The 23,462-nt window shown below is 41.5% G+C and overlaps 1 protein-coding gene across 6 annotated transcripts; it reads right to left on the reverse strand.

The window, feature by feature from the left end:
* Positions 1-101: 101 nt before the first annotated feature.
* LOC127364540 (transcriptional repressor p66 alpha) lies at positions 102-18,241 on the reverse strand. Of its 6 annotated transcripts, none has more exons than XM_051402205.1 (11): positions 18,073-18,241; positions 8,037-8,569; positions 6,310-6,442; positions 5,907-6,035; positions 5,708-5,785; positions 5,491-5,610; positions 4,964-5,167; positions 3,056-3,308; positions 2,204-2,613; positions 1,985-2,108; positions 102-1,343 (listed from the first exon to the last, which is right to left on the reverse strand). In XM_051402205.1, exons 2-11 carry the CDS (start codon positions 8,564-8,566, stop codon positions 1,204-1,206), a joined length of 2,121 nt encoding a protein of 706 aa, XP_051258165.1. In that variant the 5' UTR covers positions 8,567-8,569; positions 18,073-18,241; the 3' UTR covers positions 102-1,203. The 6 variants fall into 6 exon arrangements, with proteins under 6 accessions (XP_051258165.1, XP_051258144.1, XP_051258160.1 ...); XM_051402184.1 differs by having other exon boundaries at positions 1,850-2,108; positions 6,310-6,439; positions 18,073-18,240; XM_051402200.1 differs by having other exon boundaries at positions 1,850-2,108; positions 4,964-5,143; positions 18,073-18,240.
* Between the last annotated feature and the right edge of the window lie 5,221 nt (positions 18,242-23,462).

Here is a 23,462-nt window from a genome sequence, read left to right on the forward strand (position 1 = left end):
CCATTCCCTGATCATGTGAGAGTCAGAGCACATTAAGTTCTGTTTATAGATGAAATGTCATAGTAGTTTTATATGATCCAGTTAATAAATAAAAACAAGTGTTTAAAATGTATATTTTTTTTATTATTTCTTTAGGAGCTAGGAAAAAAGTAAACCAAATAAATTTGATGATAAGTTTGTACAATGCAGTTAAGATCAGGAAGCAGAGAAAATATGTAATATGGTGAGGGGTAAGATGATGGTCTTATGTATTCCAGGGTCTTGGTAGTTGGGAGATATTCCCTTCAAGAATTGTATAAGTATATGCCGCATATTGCAGAGATTATTGTTGAATAAATCAGAGAGGAACTCTGGCTCCAGTGTGGCAAATTCAGCTCCTTCAGAGTTTGCATTTTCTTAACGATGACATAACACTCAAAAAAAATCTTACAATGTTGACATTAATATAAAATAAGCAAATTACAGATGGTAATTACAGATGAATTAAGCAACGACACCATGCTTCTTCAGCTAAGGTGCAAAATGAACAGAAGGGTTAAGGGTAGGCATGCCATTAAACGGGGGAAAAAACAAAGCTAGAATAAACTCTTCATTTGTGGAAACCACAATATACTGAGTGATTTTTAACAACAGTCAAAAAAAAACGAAATAACTTACTGTAAATAAAAAATAAATTCAAACCTTAAACAACAGGGGTGACAGACTGAAAATTTGTACAACTTAATTATTTTGCTTTTTCTTAAGATAAATGTGTATTTTGTTGAATGTGAACTCTTGGGTATGACTACAACCATTCAAGTGTCAAAAAGGTTGGATCAGTCTGACCCACATTATGGCAGAAAGAGCATATAAGCCCAGAACTGAGTACTCATTTTTTTTTTATCAGAGCACTCAATGCAGACACATTATCACACCATCATTTAACCACCCAGTCTGGAGGACAGAGGTACCCAGGGGGAAGCCCTTCAAGTATTCAAATCAAAATTGTTTCTGCACAATTACCAAAGAACAGCGAATCTCAAAATAAACAACAGAAAATAAAAAAACTAAAACAACAATCATACAAAGGTAAGGAAGGATCATTTCTTCACTTTAGGAGATTGCATTTGCTTAAAAATCCTCCGGGGGTTGCTGTTGACCATATTATTGGAGCTGAGGAAACTTGGACAAAAACTAACAATGGATAGTAGAGTACAGTTTAAATTATTTCCATGGGTTTGCCGTCTGCGAGATCGATGAGCGAGAGGGGATCATGTCCAGCAGGTACTCCCTCTGACGAGCGTCGACGGTGGCTGACGTCTTGTGACCCGTCAGGCTGGGGTTCACGTAGGCCATGGTGACTCCTGTGGAACACATGCAACAGAGCAGCAGGTCAAGGCGTGGAGCAAGTGGCGTGTGAACGGAATAATGCTTTTGGAGTTGAATAAGAAAAAAAAAAGAAGTTAGCACCTGAATATGTAACCACCAGTGTCCCCAAAACACACAGAAAGACACAAAGGAAAAATGGCTACTCTAAGGTAAAGCAGTGACACCGAGGGAAAAAATAATGAACCACCAAACGGAGGGTCTAAAGTAGGAAGGTTGAGATCACTGGCAGGGAGAGAACTGGAGAGTGGGATTGCCTTGTCCGAAAACATTTCCTCCTGTATGTTTCTTAACTGTTATTTATTTTTCCTCTAGTGCGTGGGATGACACTAGATTGCAACTTTTGTATAGGATTCCTTAACACCAGAAAAAAGGATGGCACTAGGATGCTCAAGGATTGCTTTTGGACCAGACAGGAATTTGAAAAAGAGGAGATGTCAGGCGCCAGAGTTGGGCCGGTATCATATATTATATGTGAGTCTACCTGTATTGCTGTTGCTCTGCTTCTTCCATGCAGTGGATGAGGCACTACCTCCGCTGATATTCCTGCCGCCGACGATTCCACTGCTGCTCACCTTTGAACTCTGGACAGAGCGGTGGGAAACATGGGCGTGCTTACCTGGCCGGCTGACCAAAGCTGCCGCCGCCACCGCACTCTGCAGCTGCGAGGAGGAGGAGAAGGAATGGGGGACGCCCCTTAACCCCACTGATGAGACACCATGGGACAGCTGACCCTGGGAGCTCTGAGGAGAGTTACGAGAGGCAGAGAGAGGGGTTTTGAGTTACAGTTGCATCGACTGCACAAATGTTTCCCTTGAAAAGAAAAGCGGCTTCCAACCTGCTTGATGGAGTGATGGTGAAGAACGTTGGCTCCTCGGCTGGCCTGGTGGTGGTGCTGGAGGGAGGACGCTCTGGCCTGGGCCTGCTTCAGCTGCTGAGACACCAGCTGCTCTGCTTTCAACGACGAGGATGAGGAGCTACTGTGGGAGACCCGTGAGGACGTCTGCTGAAAAATACCCTGCTCTATTTCCTGCTCTTGTTGCAGTGCTTTGACAAACGCACCTTTGAGCCTATTGGTATGCTCAGCTTTCAAAGCCTTTTTCTGATTGGATGACATGCAGTGTTCACAGAGGACTGCCCCTCCCTTTGTCTTGTCGTGCCTCCAGCGGCAGGTGAAGTCAGTGTTGCATTGGGTGCACGTGAAGGGTTCGTTGACAGTGGTCTTGGACAGTGCTACACCTGTCTTTCCTGGATGGAGAGGATGGAGGCATTGATTGAAACAGACAGAGGTGCTTTTATGGGGTCAAAGAAGCAATTACAAAGAAATATATGCAGGTAGACAAATATTTAAGTCCTGGGTAAAAGTGTCCTATTGTTTTCTCAATTGTAGACTAGTTGTGTGGTCTAAAATGCCCATTACCATTTACTAAAGCTAGCAAGGAAATTACACAAACTGGCTTGTTTTGTCCAACCAGCAGTCCAAACCTAATGCTATTCAGATTATCATCATTTATAACAAAACAAAGCAGCAAACCCTCATAATGTAGAAGCTGGAACTAGAGAATGTTTGGTATTTTAACTTGAAAAATTACTTTAATGATTAATGCCAATTATTTTGCCAATTATTTTTCTTTTAATCAATTAATGGACTTATCCTATTATCTCTACAAAATATAAACAGAAGCCTAACCTCTGTGGATGGTATCCAGCAGATTCTGTACCACTTCTTCCAGTCCCACCAGGTAGATGAATTCATTATTAGCTGCAGAGGGCAGGAAGTTAAACTCCGGAGCTGGGGGCTTGGGTGGAGGAATCTCCAGGAGTGTCTTCTCCAGTTGTTTCCGCAGGGCGAGTTTAGCTGCAGCTTGGCGGCTGGCCGGAGAGTCGTTCATGCTAACCACAGACAAGCCTGAGGAAGAGCCCTTCAAACTGGATGGCGAGGCCTTTAAAAACAACCAGAGACAGGAAGAAACAAGACAGGTGTAAACATCCAGTCAAGATCAGAATATCTTTGACTTGCTTGAGCAATACAGAAGGTAGGTTGATTAATTGCAAGGTGTTTAATGATCAAAGAACACTGAGCAGACAGTTGGTGCCCGATTCTAAGCTTCTGTGACAATTAAAAATCTGCATATATCAGAGAAAAACACTTTTTTCACAAGACAAGAATTATGCTGCCACACACACACACACACACACACACACACACACACACACACACACACACACACACACACACACACACACACACACACACAAAGAAGACATGTGATGGTTACTATATGATTATTAACTATAGCTTGTAATACATTTATATCTATGGACCAGTTTTGTTTTGTTTTCATAGAGGGGTTTGTTATTAGCCTCCAGGAATTTTCAGCAAAAAGCATGCATTCAATTGGACTGGGATTTTTAATGCACAGACATACAATGCCAAGATACAGTCTGCAGCTGAACCACCTGCTCTAGTGACCTGCTAGCAACGTTGGACGTAGCTACTTATATTTTTATGGACTGGAGTCAAGTGAGCTGTCGTTCATGAAAACCACACCGAAATCTATGGCTGCAGAGGCCGCTGTTGCCCATTGTCTGCATGCGAGTCAACAACCGCCATGAAGATGAGCATGTACACAAAGTCGTTTTGTTTGTGTGTTTTATGTTTTTATTATTTCTTCATTTTATAAAATTACCTATAATCTAAAAATTGTCAATTTGTGCCAGCATGAATGGCATTTGCATTACGTAATCTTAAAACTCTTAAAATAGGCCTTCATTAGGTAGTACATACTCTTAGATAACTGTTTTACAGATTTTACTGTACAGGAAAATTAAATTAAACACTAATTGAGGAACCAGCATATTGTGTATCTGTAGTAAAATGTTTTCTGGTGCCATGTCATCTTCTCACAGTTTTTCATTTTTATGTTCCTTACAGTAAACTCTTATAAACTGTGCCTTAAAATATCTCCAAATGTCACATGGCCATAGTCAGGGTCTTCCTGAACAAGATTGATGGAAACTTCCAGCAAACCTCTCAATGTTTATGAAAGTTTAGTTTTTAGTATGTAAATTATATGAAATTAGGACTTATTGGATGACATTAGATTCAACAGGACTTCACTGAACCGAAACTATCGCTGTAATTTGAGTCTCCAAGCACTGGTACCGTAATAACACAATTTGTAACGACACTAAGATTATGGGTAACATTATACCCTATTTCTGAATAGCTGGCATGTGCCTGTAGGTCAACATTTTAATCCTTTCGTCAACAGCTTAACCCACACTGTAACGTTATAAACTAATTAGACAAGTAATTATTAACAAAGCTATAACTAGCTAGTACAACAATATTGTCATGACCTGAAACGATGCACCCGTAAATGTATATAATTGAACGGAGGTATGAACCATGGAGCTTCCCCGCTGTCTTTGCTGTCTTCTGTGCCAAAGTACAAGTGCCACATGTTTCCTTTTTCTTTTTAAGTTTAAGGTCAGATGTGGAAACTAAAAAATACTACTTGAGTAATATATTTAACTATTTCTTCCATCCTGTGTAATAAAACACATTTATGCATATTCTCTGTGAGATACTGACCAGCGTGGTAGCACTACTGCCAATTCTGATGAGGCCTGGCTGGACCATGCCTCTCTGGCCCTGGCCTGCAGGGGCTGAGGTCCTGGTGCCCAACAGCAGAGGTGGGGGTCCTGAGCCTCCAGAGGCAGCCAACTGCTGCTGCTGCTGCTGCTGTTGCTGCTGCTGGCGGAGAGCCTGGATCTGCTGTGGAGATACAGAGATGGGCTAACCAGGACAATGAGAGGGATGACACGGAGGGACATCACAGACGAAAAGGTAGTGGAGGACAAGGGAGGGACATCAAAAGCACCAAAGCAAAGGGCACACACAAAGAGAGAAAGGTGCAAAGAGATCATAAGATCATAAGTTCTAAGTTTAAGTCTAATTATTTCCCTGCAGTTTGTCTCAGAGTGAAAAACAGCAATAAGATGGAACAACTCAAGCTATTATTGCCCTGACAAACACAAAATTTATTTTTAAAAGAAATATGATAAAAAAATGAATTTTAATATCTTAGCGTGCTAATAGCATTGTTAACATTTCCTCACCTGTGCCCCTCTGACCAGAGGAGGCATTATGATCTGGGAGCCATGCTTGGACGACACCTGCTGCCCTCCTCTCACCAGCGGCGGAGGGATGACCGTGCCTGTACTCCTTCCCGCCAAAATCTGGTCAGAGAAAAACAGAAACAGTATGAACTACAGTATGAAGATGCTGTCACACTGATATGCTGCCTGAGTGTTTGAGTGATAGAAGAGCATTAACCTGCTGAGAGCCTTTATTGCTTGTAATTGTTCCTCGGATTAGAGGAGGAGGAGCAGAGGAGCAGGACAGACTTGAGGGCTGAAAAAGAAATGGAGGACGATATTCATCAACAAACAGAATGATGGAAACTGGAACCTGTGCTGTGGAGATGAGTGACTCTTTTAGCGACCCTGTGCTGATGTGTTTAATAACTGTTTACCTTCTGGAGAGTGTCCCTCTGGATCTGGCTCTGTCGAAGTTTCTTCAGCAGCACCAGCTTGGCCTCCTCCAGTCTCAGCTCCTCCTTCAGCTGCTTAATGATACGCTCCCTCTCCACTGGGCTCCTCTTCTATACTCAACAATCACAACATCATTTGCGTCACTCACATTAAGAAAGACACAAACCCTTTGAACTAACTTAAACGTTATGCTTTTAATGCTGCAGCCTCAGCTGGTCCATGTGTGTCCCAACTGAACCAACCTGCCGCGGTCACATTTAAGATGCCTAAAAAAAGCTTACAGCCTAAGGACCCAGGTTATGATTTAAACTTGTCCTAGGATCTGTCTCAGTAGGATAGTAGTATGAAATGCATGAATTCTAGCTTCGTGTACGTGTGTCTCACCATGAGCAAGTCTGTGTCCAGATCCTTAAAGTGGCTCAAGCCATTCATCGGTGGACTGGGGGAGTCATTGTCGGACAAGATGATGACATCGTCATCTTCAGGGGACGGAGGGCGCTTCTCCTTTTTAATACTGCTGGATATAAGGGACATACAAATTTCTATTTCAGTATTTTATAAATCGAGCACCAGCCTTATATCAGTTATATCAAAATAATGAAATAATAAAATGTTATAAGCATGTAAAAGAAAAGAAATTGACTTCTTTCCTCTATAGGATAAAAAAAGTGGTTTAAACCCATTTTAACCCCTTCACTTCCAGTTTAACCCTTTTATTTCCTCTTAAGTAGATTTAAGTTTGTTGAAATCAGCTTATTCCACACTATTTACTGAAGCTTTATGGCATGAAATAAACAAATCCAGGACTTTGTGTATGGCTGCACCACTCCATAAAATTAAGATATTCTAAATGCCTTGCACAAAGATTCACACATATTTGGAATTTTTGAATACATTGGGATCTCCACTAGAATTAAAAATAGTGTTATTTGGGTTTAAATTACGTTTAACATGATTTAAAACAATACAAAATGAAGACATACACCTCAACTGTCTCAAAAATTAGCATCCATTAGTAGATCTACTCCTCAACCACAATTATAATTTATGACTGTGGGTTGATCCGTTCCACTAAAATCTTGCAAGTCTGGACACACAGCTTCTCCTCGCAGCGCCTCTTCATGTTGATGCTATTCCAACAACAGAACAGTAGGAAACGCCAAGGAGGGGCAAACTGGGACTTAAAGCTCTAGTAAAGGTCTTTAAGTCACAATGCAACAGCTGTTTGAGAGCACATATTTCCTGTTGAAACAGGATATTGTGGCAGGTCACAATAGGCGTATGAGGGGGGGAGACGTGTATTAAATGTCATGTCAAAAACAAAAACATGCTAAGGAAAGTAAAGCATGTGGGAATCTTTGGGACAGTTTGGATAATCCCTCACTTCCGTCTACGAAAATCACGCACGCATATAGCTTCTCCTGCAACGCATCTATTCAACTGCAGGCTATATGTGAGAGCAGATGACCTAAATTATTTGACTAGTGGCACTCAAACTAAACATCATGAGTAACGTTCCTCTAAAAAAACAAGGACGGCCTTGTGATTACACAGATTATGTATTTCTATAAAGCACAAGAAGTCGTTAAAGTCAACACATGACATCATGAGGCCTGTCTCTCCCAGCCGTCCTCCCTGTGTGTATATGTGTGTGTGTGTGTGTGTTGGTCTCTCCTCAGGGCTTAGCACCATCATCACTTCCTGTGGATTAATCACTACTCTTCCAAAGAAATCACATGACCTCAAAGTCATCATCACGTGACAGACTCACTCCCCCCCCTCACTGTTCCTTCCACTGTGGAAACCATGGCAACAACCGGCTGGAACCGGTTTGTGACACACGGCTTCATTTTGTGTGAAGGGAGTTTTTAGGGTTCAGGTGGTGAGTGGGGGGAAAATGGAGGTAGACTAAAAGATAAAGTTCACCTCTGAGGACAATAACGCCCCACCCCTCCCCACCCCCCATCTACCCTACACAATTAGTTTAAAGAACAAGATCATAAAAGTAACTTTAAACAGATAACTTCTGTGTAGAACTATCCTGCCTTTTGGACAGGTACTTTAGGATTTTCACAGCTGAGAGAGTTAAACTGTAATAAACTGTTTCTCACCCTCTGGAGGTGCTCATGTCCACAGGCTGCTCCCCCGTCTGAACTTCCACTTTAATGGTGGCCTTCACCTCACCCGCAGCCAGCATACCACTGGACACCTTTGGCTCCGTCAGTCGGACCCGGCTCCTTGTATCTATAGCTGGCTCTGTCCTCTCCTTGCTGGCTCTGTCATTGCAGTCAGTCCGATTGTCTGAGCCAGGTTCCACCGTCTGTTGTTTCTGGGTCAGCTCCTGATCTTCTTTCACTGGGTGAGAGGCCAAAGGTAGCGCTAAAGATGACGGGAACCGGCTCTGCTCTTCCTCCTCACCCTTTTCGTGCTCTGATCCATCCTTAGTCCGGCTCTCACCGTCCTCTGCCAGTACAGGGTCGGGTGTAGGTTTAGTTTGTGCCTGTGTTATGGGTTCAGACAGGTCCAATTTAGGCTTTTTGCTTTCATTGTCAGCATTTGAGGGTTCTATAGACTGTGGAGCAGCATCCCTCTCCAGCGCTCTCTTTTGGCTGCGCGTCTGGCGGACAGCCTCCTCAGACATCCCCTGCAGATAACGGAAGAAATAACTGCATTAACTGTGTTGTTATGCATTCAAACAGGATCTGTGTTACAGGTCATATCCTACAGAAATTCATTATTTAAGCCATCTACACAGAGTCATATCACATTCAAGCATCTAACACAACCTGTAGCTGTCAAAAATGAAATCAAAACACATGGCACTGACTAAATAAATACAAAGAAAAGTTTTTGGGTCTCATAAACTAAAGTATTTTTTTAAGACAATGTTAAGTGTGCCTGCTTATGGTCAAAATAGCTTCAGCTCTGCTTTCAACACCATCATCCCAGCTCTGCTACAGGACAAGCTTTCCCAGCTCAATGTGCCTGACTCCACCTGCAGGTGGATCACAGACCTCCTGTCTGACAGGAGACAGCACGTCAGGCTGGGGAAACATGTCTTAAGACTCCCAAACCATCAGCACTGGATCTCCCCCCCCCCCCATGCAGTGTTCTTTCTCCTCTGCTCTTCTCCCTGTATACAAACAGCTGCACCTCCAGTCATCAGCGCCAAGCTCCTGAAGTTTGTGGACGACACCACCCACAGATGCAGCCGAGCTCTAAAGACAGTGGAGATGGTGGTGGACTATAGAAAGAACCAAGCCCCACCTGCCTTGATCACTCTGTGTGTTGACCTTTTGCTTCCTGGGTACCATCATAACCCAGGAACTCAAGTGGGAGCTGAACATCAGTTCCCTCACCAAAAAAGCACAACAGCCACCTGGTCAGACTCCATGACCCCTTGGCGTGCAGGTAAGATTGTAGCTGACCCCTCCCCAACAACTCACAAATCTTTCACATTCAAATATCATTATATATGTCACACTGTTAACTTCCCTGAACAATAATTTGCACATCATGTGAACTGTACAGCTCTTCTGATTCTGTGGAGTGAGCTGTAGTAGCACTATGGAGCCATTATTAGCTAAAGTGGGTTGCTGCTTTGTCTTGACTTGCACATGCGCGCGGGTGATACGCAGGTAACAAACCAAAATATGCTGGAATGTACCGGCTAAAGCAGGGAAGAATAAGACTGCACCCTAGTAAACGTGGATATAAACAATGCTGGACTTAAAATACTTTGCAAAAGTTTCATGTGGAAGAAACAGTGACTGTAAAAATAACTTAAGTTAGTTTACAAGAAAACTCCACAGGGGGTGAGGTGTTGAAGTTGAGGAGCTAAAAGCAGCTAAAAACAGTAGAAGTGTGATCACTAAAGCATTTGATTTAAGTTTCAAGTTCCACCCTAATAGGCAGGTCAATTTTCATGTTCTGTCCTGAGAGTAATTAGAAAACGTGAAGAGATGAAAGCAGGTCAAATATCAATCGAGTTATTAGTCATGTACAAACAAGCGTGCAGTAGATGGGAAAGGACGAGTCCAAAAACGTTTTTTTTTAAATGGATTTTCACCCTAACCCATATTGATGTTCAATCTGGCCAGAGCTAGATAGGTATAATATGAGCAAGGTGGTTAACACATCACAAAAGGTCTATTCATTCAGCCCTAAGCAACCAAGAAGGTTCTGGCAATGTGTAGACAATTAATGACTGTCAGCAGATAAATGTAGCTCAAATTCAAAATGAAGTGGATTACAGCCGTTTAGGAACTTCACAGCGGTACTACACAATGTCTAGACTATTTGTAAGTTGAGTCAATGTAACAGCTTATCTTATTATGTTGACATGATCTGAAAAACGTACACTACAGAGCTATTACCCAATAATAAATTAAGTTATTCATTTTACTGATAATGTGGTTGTGACTGTGGGCCTATCATTCAGAATTTGAGTAGACAAAACCGACCTTGAAACAGCTGTAGGGGACACATGGCCAAAATGGCCCCCAGACAAAACATGTTGGATTAGTGAGGTCACATGACCGTGACGTTGAATCAAGTATAATTCCAAAACATCCAATTATCCAAATTTCTGTCTAAACCAAAAACCAAAAGAAGGGAAAACTGAAAAAAAAAAGTGAGCACTCATTGTTCAGTGCAAAAAAACAAAACCTAAGGTTTAAACCTATAGCTTTACTGCTATATCTTTTGAAAGAGGGGTTAAAAGAGAAAACATTGCAGTGAGACATCAAACAGCTGCAAGAACATGACAAACTCATCATCAAATTAGAGTTAAAATAGATTTAAAGAATATCCAAAATGAACTGGAGCATGATTACTGATACAATATTCATAACAACCCATGCATCCAAGGACTTAAGTAATTTATTTGTGTGAAAGTGAAATCATTTTTTATTCATTTTAAAGACTCAAGCTTGTGTATAACCTCTCTTTCCTTGAGTCAGGCACAGAGGAGCACTACTATCCACTACCGTCCGCTATCACCGGTACAACAAATTCAATCCCACCAGATGTTGACATGCCAGCAGTGGTGGAGACGGAGAGATACAGCAGCTCGTTCTGTCAGACAGTCGAGCGGTTACGTGCACTGCTTGCGCACATTCACAGATGTGCACCAGTACATGGTACAAAGACACACATTTACCCCTCCAGTGCTGCTCTGAATGCCTCAGTGTCAGGTCAGAAATGAAAGAGGAGAGACGCGGACTACACGCACTACATGGATCAATACGTTTACCTTTATGGTTCCGATAATGGCCCATCACACTGTTCTGTGTACACCTCTGATGAACTTTCCATATCAGTGCATAAAGAAGCCTTTATGTCTAACAGACACCATACCTTTATCATCCTGTACAACAACAACAGAAATGTGTTCTATGAGAGATTCAGTCTTACTATTGATGAATCTTAAGGTATGGTTCTTACGCATGTATAGTTATTAATGGTGAGTAATGACAGGATAAGGACCGTTAGAATGAAGGGACCAGTATGGGTCAACAGAAGTGTTTGTCCAACCATCGAATAGCTTCAGAAACGCCCTCGCCCCCATGAACCTTTTGACGTCAAACTTAGGGTACGTAACTTTCTGAAATCGACGATCTGAGTAGCACGCACGCTTTATGCAGCATTTGGACATGGGAGCAGGGGTGAAAGAGTAAACAGGATTTGAGTGTGAATACTAAAAGTGTCACCCTGCCTTCGAGTGTGGCCATGGATTGGATATACACATTTTTTGCCCTACAACAAATGTTGTCTTTTCTAGCATACAACCAACCACCTTCTCCAGGTTTTCTGATCAAGCTCTGCCTTGTGTGCGGGTGAGTCATCAGCTCATGTTACCTAGTAGTTAGTCAGAAAAACAAAAAAACATAATGGTAAATGATGAAATGTTGATCAACACCCTAAAATAGAGGGAAAGTACGACTTAGGTAATGCAGTAATCTTCCATTACATTAGACAGAGCTGCTAAATCAAGCAAAGTGTAAAATGCAGCAGAAACCAAACCTGGTTTATCCTCAACTGTTGAGGTTACTTGGTCAGGACAGAAATGACACAGAGGCATTCAAATGTTAAAGGTTCAGACACATCCAGGGACGTGGATACTGCTCTGATCATATATACAGGGATGTGAATAACCAGGTTTTTCATGTTCAATGTAAACTTTATATCCATAATAAGATCAAAACCAGGCCGAGACTCAATACAGGGATACTAGTGTGCATAAAGAGGCACTCATTGAAATGACATTGTTCGTTATCATATGTGTAAAAGGTAAACATGCGGCATACGACAGGAGACGACCTGCGCTCAAAGCTTACAGAATCTCAAACAGAAAGTGAAATTCAGAGACGTACACTCAGACCGTCGCTTTTAAATGGACGGCCATGATGAAAAACCACAGCACCGTTATGTCATGAGTCATAGTCATACACATACGTTACAGAACTGAGACCCCGTCCAGCCAACAAGGACCTCAGTCTGCCCAGCAATGCACAACAGGAAGCTGTTTTTTCCCCCCCTTCTTTTTAGAGGGGGGGACTACAATTAACCCTTACAGCCTACTACTTGATGTGACACACACTGTACATGCTCCTACCCCCTCCCTTTCCTGTTCTCAGAACGATTATGGCGGTCAGCATAAAGCCCACTCAGTGTATCAATGATGTACCTATACAATTTACGTACACAGTCACAATGCAGCATGCAGAACAATCGTCAGATAACAGAGAGCTGACCAAGTTTTTGTTTTAGTTTTTAATACTCTGACATCACTGAGACACACATGACATGACCCTTCCCAGGATTCAGTGGGACACACAAAGCACTTTTCCTGAGAACCGGTTTAAACCGGTTGGCTAGTATGTGTGTGTGTGTGTGTGACTGTGTGTGTGTATGACTGTGTGTGTGTGTATGACTGAGAGAGAAGCTGAAGCTAGTTTTAACCCTTCAGGTGCAGAAGCAGATGCCAGGCCTCCACTGTGACGGCCATTATACAGTGTGTGAGGGTGTTAGTATGTGTGTCTCTGTCTGTGTGTGGGGGGTATTTTCAATTATAATGCATATAGCTGTGAAATGATGCTGGGGGAAGAAGTTAGGCATGGGGAAAGCCACCCCCCCCCCCCCCAACCTTACATGGACACTGACCCTATCTTTGTAACAGGGGATCTGAATGGCAGACAGGTTTCATATTTCATCTCCATGGCAGTTTACACACAGACACACACACACACACACACACACATATGGTGATGTAAACCCCCGCCCACCCAGGAACTCCACATCACATGCAACCAGTGTAAAAGCTCTGAAGGCCACTTAAACTGAAAGGAAAACTCAACACCGGACAAACAAATTCATGCTATGTACACAAAGTAAACTGACTGTTCACTATCACACATATCAGGGTGCAGAGCTACTCTGTCCATTTCAATATTATACGATTTATAACAGTCGGTATGTGTGGTTATGAGAGTTTCATGGTATAATTATCCTGATAAACATTCAAAAGAGATGGAAATCCTTTAAACAGCATTTAAAGACATCATTGTAACATATATGGTGGTGGTCATGGTGATGTGTCCTTGGCTGTCACTCTTTTAATACATTTTTATCAGACCAATAGCCTTCCATCAGCAACTTTCTAAACCACCCAACACCACCTACCAACATACATGGGACCAAATCCTTTTTAACAGGGGAAAAAGTTCCATTGTCTTTGGTCACAAAACACATTGTTTCTCTGCCTTTCTACAATTGATGTGTATTTCCCAGCATGCTGTTGGGTCCTCCATTATAGGAGTGGGTGATATTTCTGTACACCGGGTATAAATGGCCCACTAGTGGAGATATGTGCCACAATATGTTTTTGTTTTCCTGTTTGTACAGTTATAAAATGGCTTTTAATTGGCATATCTCTTTGGAGTACAGGACGGATTCATTGCCTATTAATCAACACAGCTGTTGACATAGGGAGTGTGTCAAATACATATTTTGTTATAAATATCCAAGACACACCATCCAGCCCTAGTCCATAGTGTGTGAGAAGTGTCCCCCTTTAAAAATGGTTGTAATAAAAACTAAAGCCAAACTATAATGCCAGAGTGTAATTGCATTGTCTCTTTAATTAAAACCTAACAAGTAAAGCTAAATAAATCTTGGAGACATAAGAGGACAAACTTCATATAGCCTAAATGTAATTTCAAGTGTTTTGAGTCTGAATGTCTCATTGTTTGAAGATGCTTTATAAAATTTTGATTCTTGTGGGTACACCCCAGACCAATATACAGACACAGTATTTTTCATATGCAAGTATCTTTAAATGTAATAAAACAATGTAAGAGCTCAGCTTTGGAAAGTACGTGCAGAGAAATAAGGTTCAAGTCACAGTTCAAAAGTGCATAGACAATTAATACAAAATTAAATAATAATCATAGTCGTTTATTTACATCTGATTTATAATAATCTTAATCAACATTAACTACATGACCACAAGGCTGGTCATATAACAAACACTGCTTTGTCATTTTATCATCAAGCTATAACAATGAATTACATGTAATCATTTTTTAATGCATGTGAGATTTCTTAACCAACAGCAATCCCAACGCTACCATCACCACTGATAGTTTCAAGTGTTACTGCTTAGTTTTTGATGCTCAAAAAAAGTCCTGATCTTAGTTTTTACTTATATCTCATTAGTGCTTTATTTGGTTGACTATTTCACAGGAGGGATGAACATTGCACAGTCTGTGTTTCTTCCAAGCGTTTATCTAATCAAACTCCATCCTCCCATTAACATCTGCTGTGTAATTAAATCACAATGATCACTACCATGTTATCAAATTGCCCTGTGCAGGTACTTGACTTTTAGGGGGGGCTTTCAACAATGCTTACTTTAATCTGGTATCAGGTTGCTAGCACTATCATGGCACCACTCACCAGAATCTTCCGTTTATCTACACCTGTCTTGTTTTCTGCTGAGTGTCTTTTCTTCATGTCGCGAGGTGGTTATTTATCAAGTCACTTGTCAACCATCAGTCACTCAATCTCCCTTCATTCAGGCTGGCAGAATCACTCTCAACCATCATCGATGTCTGCCTGCGCATACAGTGTTCGGCGATTTATTTACCCACTGACCAACCTTTAACCTCTGAAAACATATTTCTACACCGCACAGGGAGTTTCAGAATAGTGTGCAACCATGCAGCTACACTACCTTGTAAAACTGCTGCACCAGCAACAATTTCTTATCAATTATCTGGTTGCATCTATCTATGCTTCTCCAAGCACCAGCTAGAAACAAAACCTTCATGGCATGATCACAATAAAAGAACTGAATTGCAGTTGGTACAATTGAACGATTTAGCTTTGGAGCTAGCGATAGCCAAAGCCAACTTGTGTGGGTCGCTGGCTTGCTCCATTTAAAAGCTTCAACACTTAACAAGCCAGTGCTTTATGCAGTGAGTAACACCACCGTCTACACAAAACAGGCAGAAAAAAGGCCATTAGTGAGCAAATTGCTGCCTATATATTTGATGAAGTCATGGAGGCTTGACCAAACAGCTGCCCTGTGACCCCTATAGTCATGTGCAGCAGCTTAAAATGTGGCCAGCAGACGAACCTTTCCAGAAGAGTGGCTGATTACACAACTACTCTGGATCAGTCTTGTGTGTGATCACTGGAACAATGTTTTCTGGAAAATAACAAATTTCTGCACGCTTTCTGACTCACTCAGTCCTGTACTTATAATGGTGTGAATACAGTCCCTCTGGGTTGGATAGAACTACCAGTACATCATACTGTGGATGCACAACTTCAGCATTGTCTGTCTGTGTATAACAGGTGGCTCACTAGTGTCAAAGCAAAGCATTCTCCTCTCCTCTGACTAGTGTCAGACAACCCCTTCACTAAAGGCAACCTGTATTTTGTTCAGAGTGATAGTTCATAAACAATGCAACAGATTGTTACCAAGCAAATAACTCTTTACAAAACCTTTGTTTGCATGAACAACTGAGTGTTCATTCCAGATCTCCACAAAGTGAGAATAAAGTCTCCAAAAAGCAAATAATTTTACCACCATACCATCCCCACTCTACATGGATGGCACACTAGTTGATTTTAAGTGTCATGGTTGTGCACAGGTCCAAATTAAACAATTATTACTGATGATTATGGACAAAAAGTAGAGCTGTAGAACAGTTAGTTGACTGACAGAAAATTAATCAGCAACAATTGTGATAATCAATCGTTTACGTAATATTTTCATTGAAAATGGCACAAATTCACTGGTTCCAGCTTGAAAGTATGTTTTACTCTTGTATGATAGTGAACTTAATGTTATTGGATTTTAACTGTTTCAGTCAGACAAAACATGACATTTGAAGCCGTCACTGTAGAATCACACTTTGCTATCACTTAAGAAATATCAACAATTAAGCGAGAAAATAATCAGCAGATTTAGCAATAATGACAATAATAAGTTTCACTTGCAGCCCTAACAAAAACAATGTCTGAAACATGCATTCTGTAACATAAACCAATACAATAACTCATTCATATAACAACTAATTTATTCCTCTATTTACTGATTATAAGCATACTTGAATTTAAATCTGTGGACTAAATGTTCTTATCATTATTGTTACTGAGAAAGCAGCTGATTTAAGTCTCTCATAACAGAACAGACAACGTGTAATAAGACCTTAGTAAATCTCAATCAAAACCAGTATGAGTATAGAAGACAAAAGTGCAATTAAGCTTTAAAAAAAAAGTCTTAAACTATCAGAAATAAAGTTAACAGCAGCACCCAGTGCTTTCATAACAGATGCTGCATGTGTTTGTTTTGTTCTCAACACACCAGAAGCAACACCGGGCTCCTTCATATTTAATCATTAAATATATTTTTTTAAAAAGGGTTTAAAACTCTGAGTGCATCCAGATAAACAGACAATAGAACAATTAGTTTGTACTGGTTTGATGGCAGAAATCCTGAGCCACAGCTTTGTCCCGAAGCGCTGCAAACTGTGGTGGCTGGAAATGTGTGTGTGTGTATGTGTATGTGTGTGTGTGTGTGTGTGTGCCTGTCTGAGTGAGAGGAAGAGACAGAGAGGGAGTGTGTGCGGTGTGTGTCAGAGTGTGTGTGTGTTCAGCTTTAAGAGGAGGAAGACTACGGTTGTCACAGAGAGAAGTAGGAAGATTAGCTACCAGATAGCAGAACCAACACTGGTGCCAGGGGGGCTTAAAGCGGGCAGCGGCGTCCACCATTAACGTAACACCACCCAGTACACCATCCAAACCAAACTCAGCCCTTTAAAAACTAAACCCAGCCCACACTACATGTGCAACTAGCCGGCTTTTTTTTTTTTATTATTGACACCGCCTCAGAGAGAAGGAGGTGAGCGTGTTATTAGTTAGCGAGCTAACATTAGCTAACATCGCACAAACAAAAACACGAAGCCACTTTTAGCTCGGATAACAGCCGTTAACGTCTGACCACCAACGGCCGCCGCGGACTTAAAGTAGTAAAAGTCCTCCGGTCGCTCTCCAACCCGTTGACCCACCAGAACCGAGCCCGAATCGTTGACCTGGCTGCACCCCCGATGCGGGACTACCAGCAGCTCAAAAAAACAAAAAAGGGGGGGGCACAAACTTTCATCCCACTGCCGTGAAAGTGTGTCTGTGTGCGGCTCACCGGGACTGTTTACCTTGGTGTCCCCTCCCGAGGTAAAAAAAAAACCCGAGTCGGAACTCATAAATCTCATCGACCGGCCCACAGACTCGGCTCTCCGCCGAAGAGCCGTTGGCGATGAAACGTCCTAACGTTTATAATCCTTACCTCATTTAACGACTTCTACCGCACACAATCAAGTCCAGGGATCATAGTTTCGAGCTGGCACGCGTAAGAAAACGTAAAATAAAATATTTTTCGGCTGAGCAAAGCCCCCCCTCTCTCCTCCCCGGTGCTCAACCTTTGGCTCTGCGGAGAAGTGTTACTTTTCAACAGCCCATCAGCTTCTTTATCGTCACAGATAGGTGGAGGAAAAACCTGGCTCCTCTCGACGACTCCGAATAAAAAGGCTCCCCTCGATCCACTTACTAAAAACTTCGGCTTCACCTCAGTCAACTTACTCGGTCGCTTTGTTGCCCGTTCTTCGCCGATGGTCGACCAAGGAATCTTTAATCTGCAGTTAACCTCGATAAATCGTTGCTTTTTAGAAATCCAGGGGATATCCTCTTTTTTTCGGCCCTCCCCGCTGCCGCGTCTGTTGCCAAATAATGCGCCTCAACACACATGGAGCCGCTGCGTCCTCTTAGTGGGCATGCGCACCTCGGCATACCAGGGCGACCGGATAACATCATATAAACCACTGACCACCAAGGGCCAACGCAGGACGACCGTGCCAGGCCCCCAACCCCCCCGGGCTCCTCGGGTTGACCCATGACTGTACCAGCAAGTACAAGAGAGATCCCCTCTAACACACACTCACTGACACACTCACTGACACACACACACACACACAAACACAAACACACCAGGTTACAGTGAGAATCTGTAATAATTGAAGACATCACCACCCCCCCCCCCAAACACTCACCGGCATCTTAATTGCCTCCTAACAGACAATATAGAATGAAACCAGCAACCCCTAGTGAGAACTGAAACCACATTATTGCCTATAATGCCCACACTGGGGCAGGTTATACCAAACATATAAAACACACAACAATAGAGAAACATCCAAACGTATAGAAAAAGAACAACTTACATAGTAAACAGTGGGAAAGCGGCAGCTGCAAGAGCATGCAGCACTAACAGTGCATTACTACTGTGCAACACTGGTTTGTCAACCCGGGCACTGTGGCAATCCATTCAATTGCCCCGAGGAGGCCCTCAGAAGTCCCCAGTTTACTGCATGTTAATTGGTTTTTGGCCATTTAATTAACTGAAAATTTGTTAGGGAATTTGCACCACCAATATCAGCTAACATGGGTCCTTCATTATACCATAATGTTGTAACCCTATCTTGTAGAGGGGCCTCGTGTCTAAATCTAGTTTTAAAAGCTTAATTATTATACGTTATATTCTCCTTAAATTGCACATATTCCTAAATAAAGTTGTGTTTAATGAAATTACCACCAATAACTGACACACAGTAAACCCTGAGGCCATGTATAGTCTGTACTGTGTGCATTATACCTGAATGGAAACTGTGAGGGGACAGAGTGTGTACACTGAGGGTGGGATGTGTAGAGTTAAGCCCACCAGCTAAATTCTTACCCTGCAGCCCCCTAATGGGTCAATCAGGCTAAGCCAGGAAGTCTAGTCTAACTACACAACATGTATTCACATGGCTACTGTATGCAAGTCATATTACGACCAAACCTTGGTCTTACACCAGTAACCTCAGCTTCATGTTTACCTTTCGACTCTCAACAGGGACCTGCATCAGCATCACGTCTGGATCCTTATCCCAACCTCAGCATCATATAATTGCCTCACATCTCTTAAGGACCTACGTTACAATCACAACCGACTCCCTAACCCCACATACAGATCTAAACCATCAGGCCCAACACTTTAAATCTCACACACTCCCCAAAATAAGTCACATTCCAGCATCCACTCATAGAATTACTGTAAGTCTGCAACATTAACCTCAGCAGAGTCCTAACAACATACAGTATTTACCAGTCCAGAGCACACACGGCAGGGTTACTAGATCAGAAGTCGCAATATCGCTTCCATAAAGGATCCAGCTGGCTGCCTCTTTCATGACAAGACCTTCAAAGCATCCCTGTGAACTGAACTAATCCCCTGTCATCCGCAAACACCAATATAAATGCACATATGCACACACACACACACACACACACACACACACACACATGTGTTTGAAATACTGTGATCTAATTGAGTAGTCCATAAAGACTGAAGTGGGTAGGGGCAGCTATTCTCTACAGGTGGGGGGGGAGGGGTTTGGGGGTTTAAGTGCTTTGTCAGCATTATTCTCCTGTTCTTTAAATGACAAAAAAAGAGCTCTCTCTAGATGATGCTGTGTCATCAGGTTCGATTGTTTGTGTCCTCTCATCCTAGCACTCCATCTCCTGAGGCAACAGATTGTCTCATATAAATGCACTCAAATCTGCGCCGAGGGGCCATCTTCACATAATCACCCTGCCGAAAGCAAAAATTAAACAAAGACTTAAAAAACACTCTGGAGTTTATAGGTAATGATGGATCTTTCTGTAAATATCATCACTGTTCATGTGCACCTAGGGACAAGCAGATATTACAGTAATAACTATACTAACAAACAGTCAGGGGCAGCTATACTCGAGGGCCCCGACGTCATTTCCTTATTTTTCTGGGATTTTGGTCATTTGCAACAACCTGGGGGTCTTTACATCATAGTAGAGTGGAGGGTTTCTGGAACAAACTGCAAAGGGTTGAATGATGATAAAGGCCACAAACAATGGGATCACTTGTCAAGACATTTCACCCTGAAACAAAGATGTTAAGTTATTATTATTCATCATCCGGGGAACATGAATGTGGGCCAATCTGTGTTGTAAATGTAGACACATTTTACTGAATAAGTGAAAAGTTAAACTGCTGGTGGTGTGTGATAGAAAGTCAGAGGAAGTCACTAGGAGCTATCCTCTGGGGAGCATGAATATTTATAGCAGGTTTTATGGAGATCCATCCAGTGGCTGTTAAGACATTTCACTCAGACACAAAAATGTCAATCTTGTGGTGGCACTAGAGGAAAGGTCAGGGGGTCACCAAATTCATTAGGATTCATTCTCTGGGGAACATGAATGTCTGAACACAATTTCAGGATGATCCAACAGTTGTTGAGATATTTCATGTTGGACCAAAGTGGTGGATTAACCGACTCACACTGTCATCCCTGGAGGTTCGCTGGAAAAAAATGCACACGGTTGGTATTTAATTGGCTCATTCCAGTAAAGAGTTATTCAATTTGACTTGTCTGACTAATTGTGAGCAAAACAAATAAATCACCAAAAATGATTTCCCCACCAGAAGGCTCTCAAACTGAATTTAAATGTTCATGTTGACAAAAAATAATAATACACTTACAAAGTTCCTTTTAGGTGTCTGGTCAGACTTTTTCTGGGGAGGTGGGGGGCTACATGGGGACTACAGCCCTGCAAACACCAGTAGATAAAAGGTTAATATGTCTTTTAATAAACACCTGGCAATGATAAGCCTACTACCAACAGTATCTACTTATAATAAAGATCAGATCATAGTTTTCATTTAAATGTTTTTTCTGAACTTTGTGATGTGTTGGATTACAGCATATTGTCAGGTGCTGCTGTTTTTTTTGTCCAACTCATTTTCATTTCATTATTTGTTTATAACTACTAGTCTACATAATGATGATGGGATTATTATTTCTTTTACTCTACAAATGTGACAGGACAGAGTCAGTCAGTAGGTCTTGTCCAGAGTGAAGGGATCAGCTCAGAGATCAAACAGGGGTAAGGTCAGCCTCTCTCCTCTCTCCCTCTCTCTGTGTGGAGTAGGCCTAATGGCCGCCCGTTACAACATGACAGCTTCAACTTAATCCTCATTAAGTACTGTAACAATGCAGGAAGTAGCTGCTGCAGTCACGATTAGACGGGCTCACTATTTGGCAGGAAATGGCTCCTTTCAGCGGCGACCAAGACACCTAGAGCGTCCCAAAACTTTTCACTTCTCACTAACCTTCTTCCTTTGGTGATCATAGATTCCCGGCAGCGGCAAACACGATGAAAAAGACAGGAGAGAGAGAATATTATATCATTTGATGAAATCTAGTCTTTTTTAAAATATGTATTTATTTCTATAGGGAAAAAAAGAGGAGCTCTCCGATGGTGTCTCCATTGAATACCGATGTGGGCTTCATAACCTCATGTTCCTACTTACAAATGGCACTATAATACGATGCTTTTGCAATGTGGATCAAGACAACTAACAATTAAAGTTTATATCCAGCCGTACAGTTTGTGAAAATCGGGTCTCATATTGTGGGTATTTATATTTCAAGCGTCTTTATATCTCAGCAGGTTGCGCGTATATTTATTTTTGTAAATTCAAGCCGTTTTTAATACGTTTTTAAGTAATTTATGTTTGACCGTCCACCAACTGAGTGCTGAAAGATTAAAGAAAATACATCTCAATGCTACATTTTTTATTATAGGTCAAATAACTGTAATTTAAAGCAGATCAATACCAGTTTTAAGCAACGTAAAAGCATAGACTGCTCAGAATCAGTAAACCAGCATAGGTTAGGCTGATTGTAATTGCTTTAACCTTTTACCTCCACACAGTCCAATAATATAGCCTACAAAACAATTTTTTCAGTGTTTTTCATTTTTACATTGACTTTCCAGACGTGTTCTCGAGTGTATGTGTGTGTATTGGATTATAATTACCAATATATAATGAGATTACACTGGTACAGTTACATGTAATAAATGTAGTGCAAATAGTATAAGAGTCACTGTCATTTCTGTCCCTGTCTCTCTTTGTGGCAGGACTCTGCAGGCTGGCTGCTCACTGAAGAGGTAAAGCCTGTAGGATTATCAGTCCCTGGTGTACTTTATCTACTTCTCTATCTGGAGCAAGCAAGTAGCAGATTTAATAACTGCTGCAAAATATGGTGTTATAGACAAATGTATCACCCTGATCTGTAACATTGCACTTCGGCCTGATGGATTATCTAGTGTTCAAACAGCAAACGTCTTGTTTTCACATCAGGATATCATCACATTACCCGACATGTGCGGCTCTCTGATTTGTTCCTCTGTATCTCTTTCACTCAGATGACAGTCATTTTGACTACCTGCACAGTTTACTCAGTTGTCAGCTCCTATCTGTAGTGCAGTCTGAGAGCATTTGCAATGACACGTTTTAGTTATGTAGCTCTGTCCTCCAGTTTATTGCACTGATATGAAACAATGATAATCTATAAGACTCATCCCTCTGCTAGTCTTATTTGATAGTATTCTGTATCTTCTAATATCATAATAATACAGTGTTGTGTCTTTTCTTAAGAAAACCATCTTTGGTCAAGCATAGAGAGCACAAACACTGCCATGTGGAGTGCATATCAGCCTGAAAACGTCCAGTTTTAGCCAACTTGTGGATGATAATTAGCAGCAGATGATTACATTTTCTAATTATCTTCAACCTGTTATTGACAACTCTTGCCTATATTATTTTAAATGTAAGCTCTTGTGATTAAAAATTTAACCAACTTTAAAATTTGGATTTCAAAATAAAACTCATAAGGTTTGACCTTAAAGAACCATTCCACTATGTTGTTGCTCTTCAACTATATAGCATTTACACATTACATTGTTACAAACAAATTTTGTTGAAAATAGTTGGCTGTGATGTAAAATGTGCTGTGTGAATTTTGTACTAAATGGGCTAAAACATACATGAGCTCTGGTCACCGTCACAGTTTAACTCAGCCAACAGACCAGTCCAACTATTTTACGTCTTT

The sequence above is a fragment of the Dicentrarchus labrax genome, unplaced genomic scaffold (assembly GCF_905237075.1).
Source record: "Dicentrarchus labrax unplaced genomic scaffold, dlabrax2021, whole genome shotgun sequence".
Taxonomy (NCBI): domain Eukaryota; kingdom Metazoa; phylum Chordata; class Actinopteri; family Moronidae; genus Dicentrarchus; species Dicentrarchus labrax.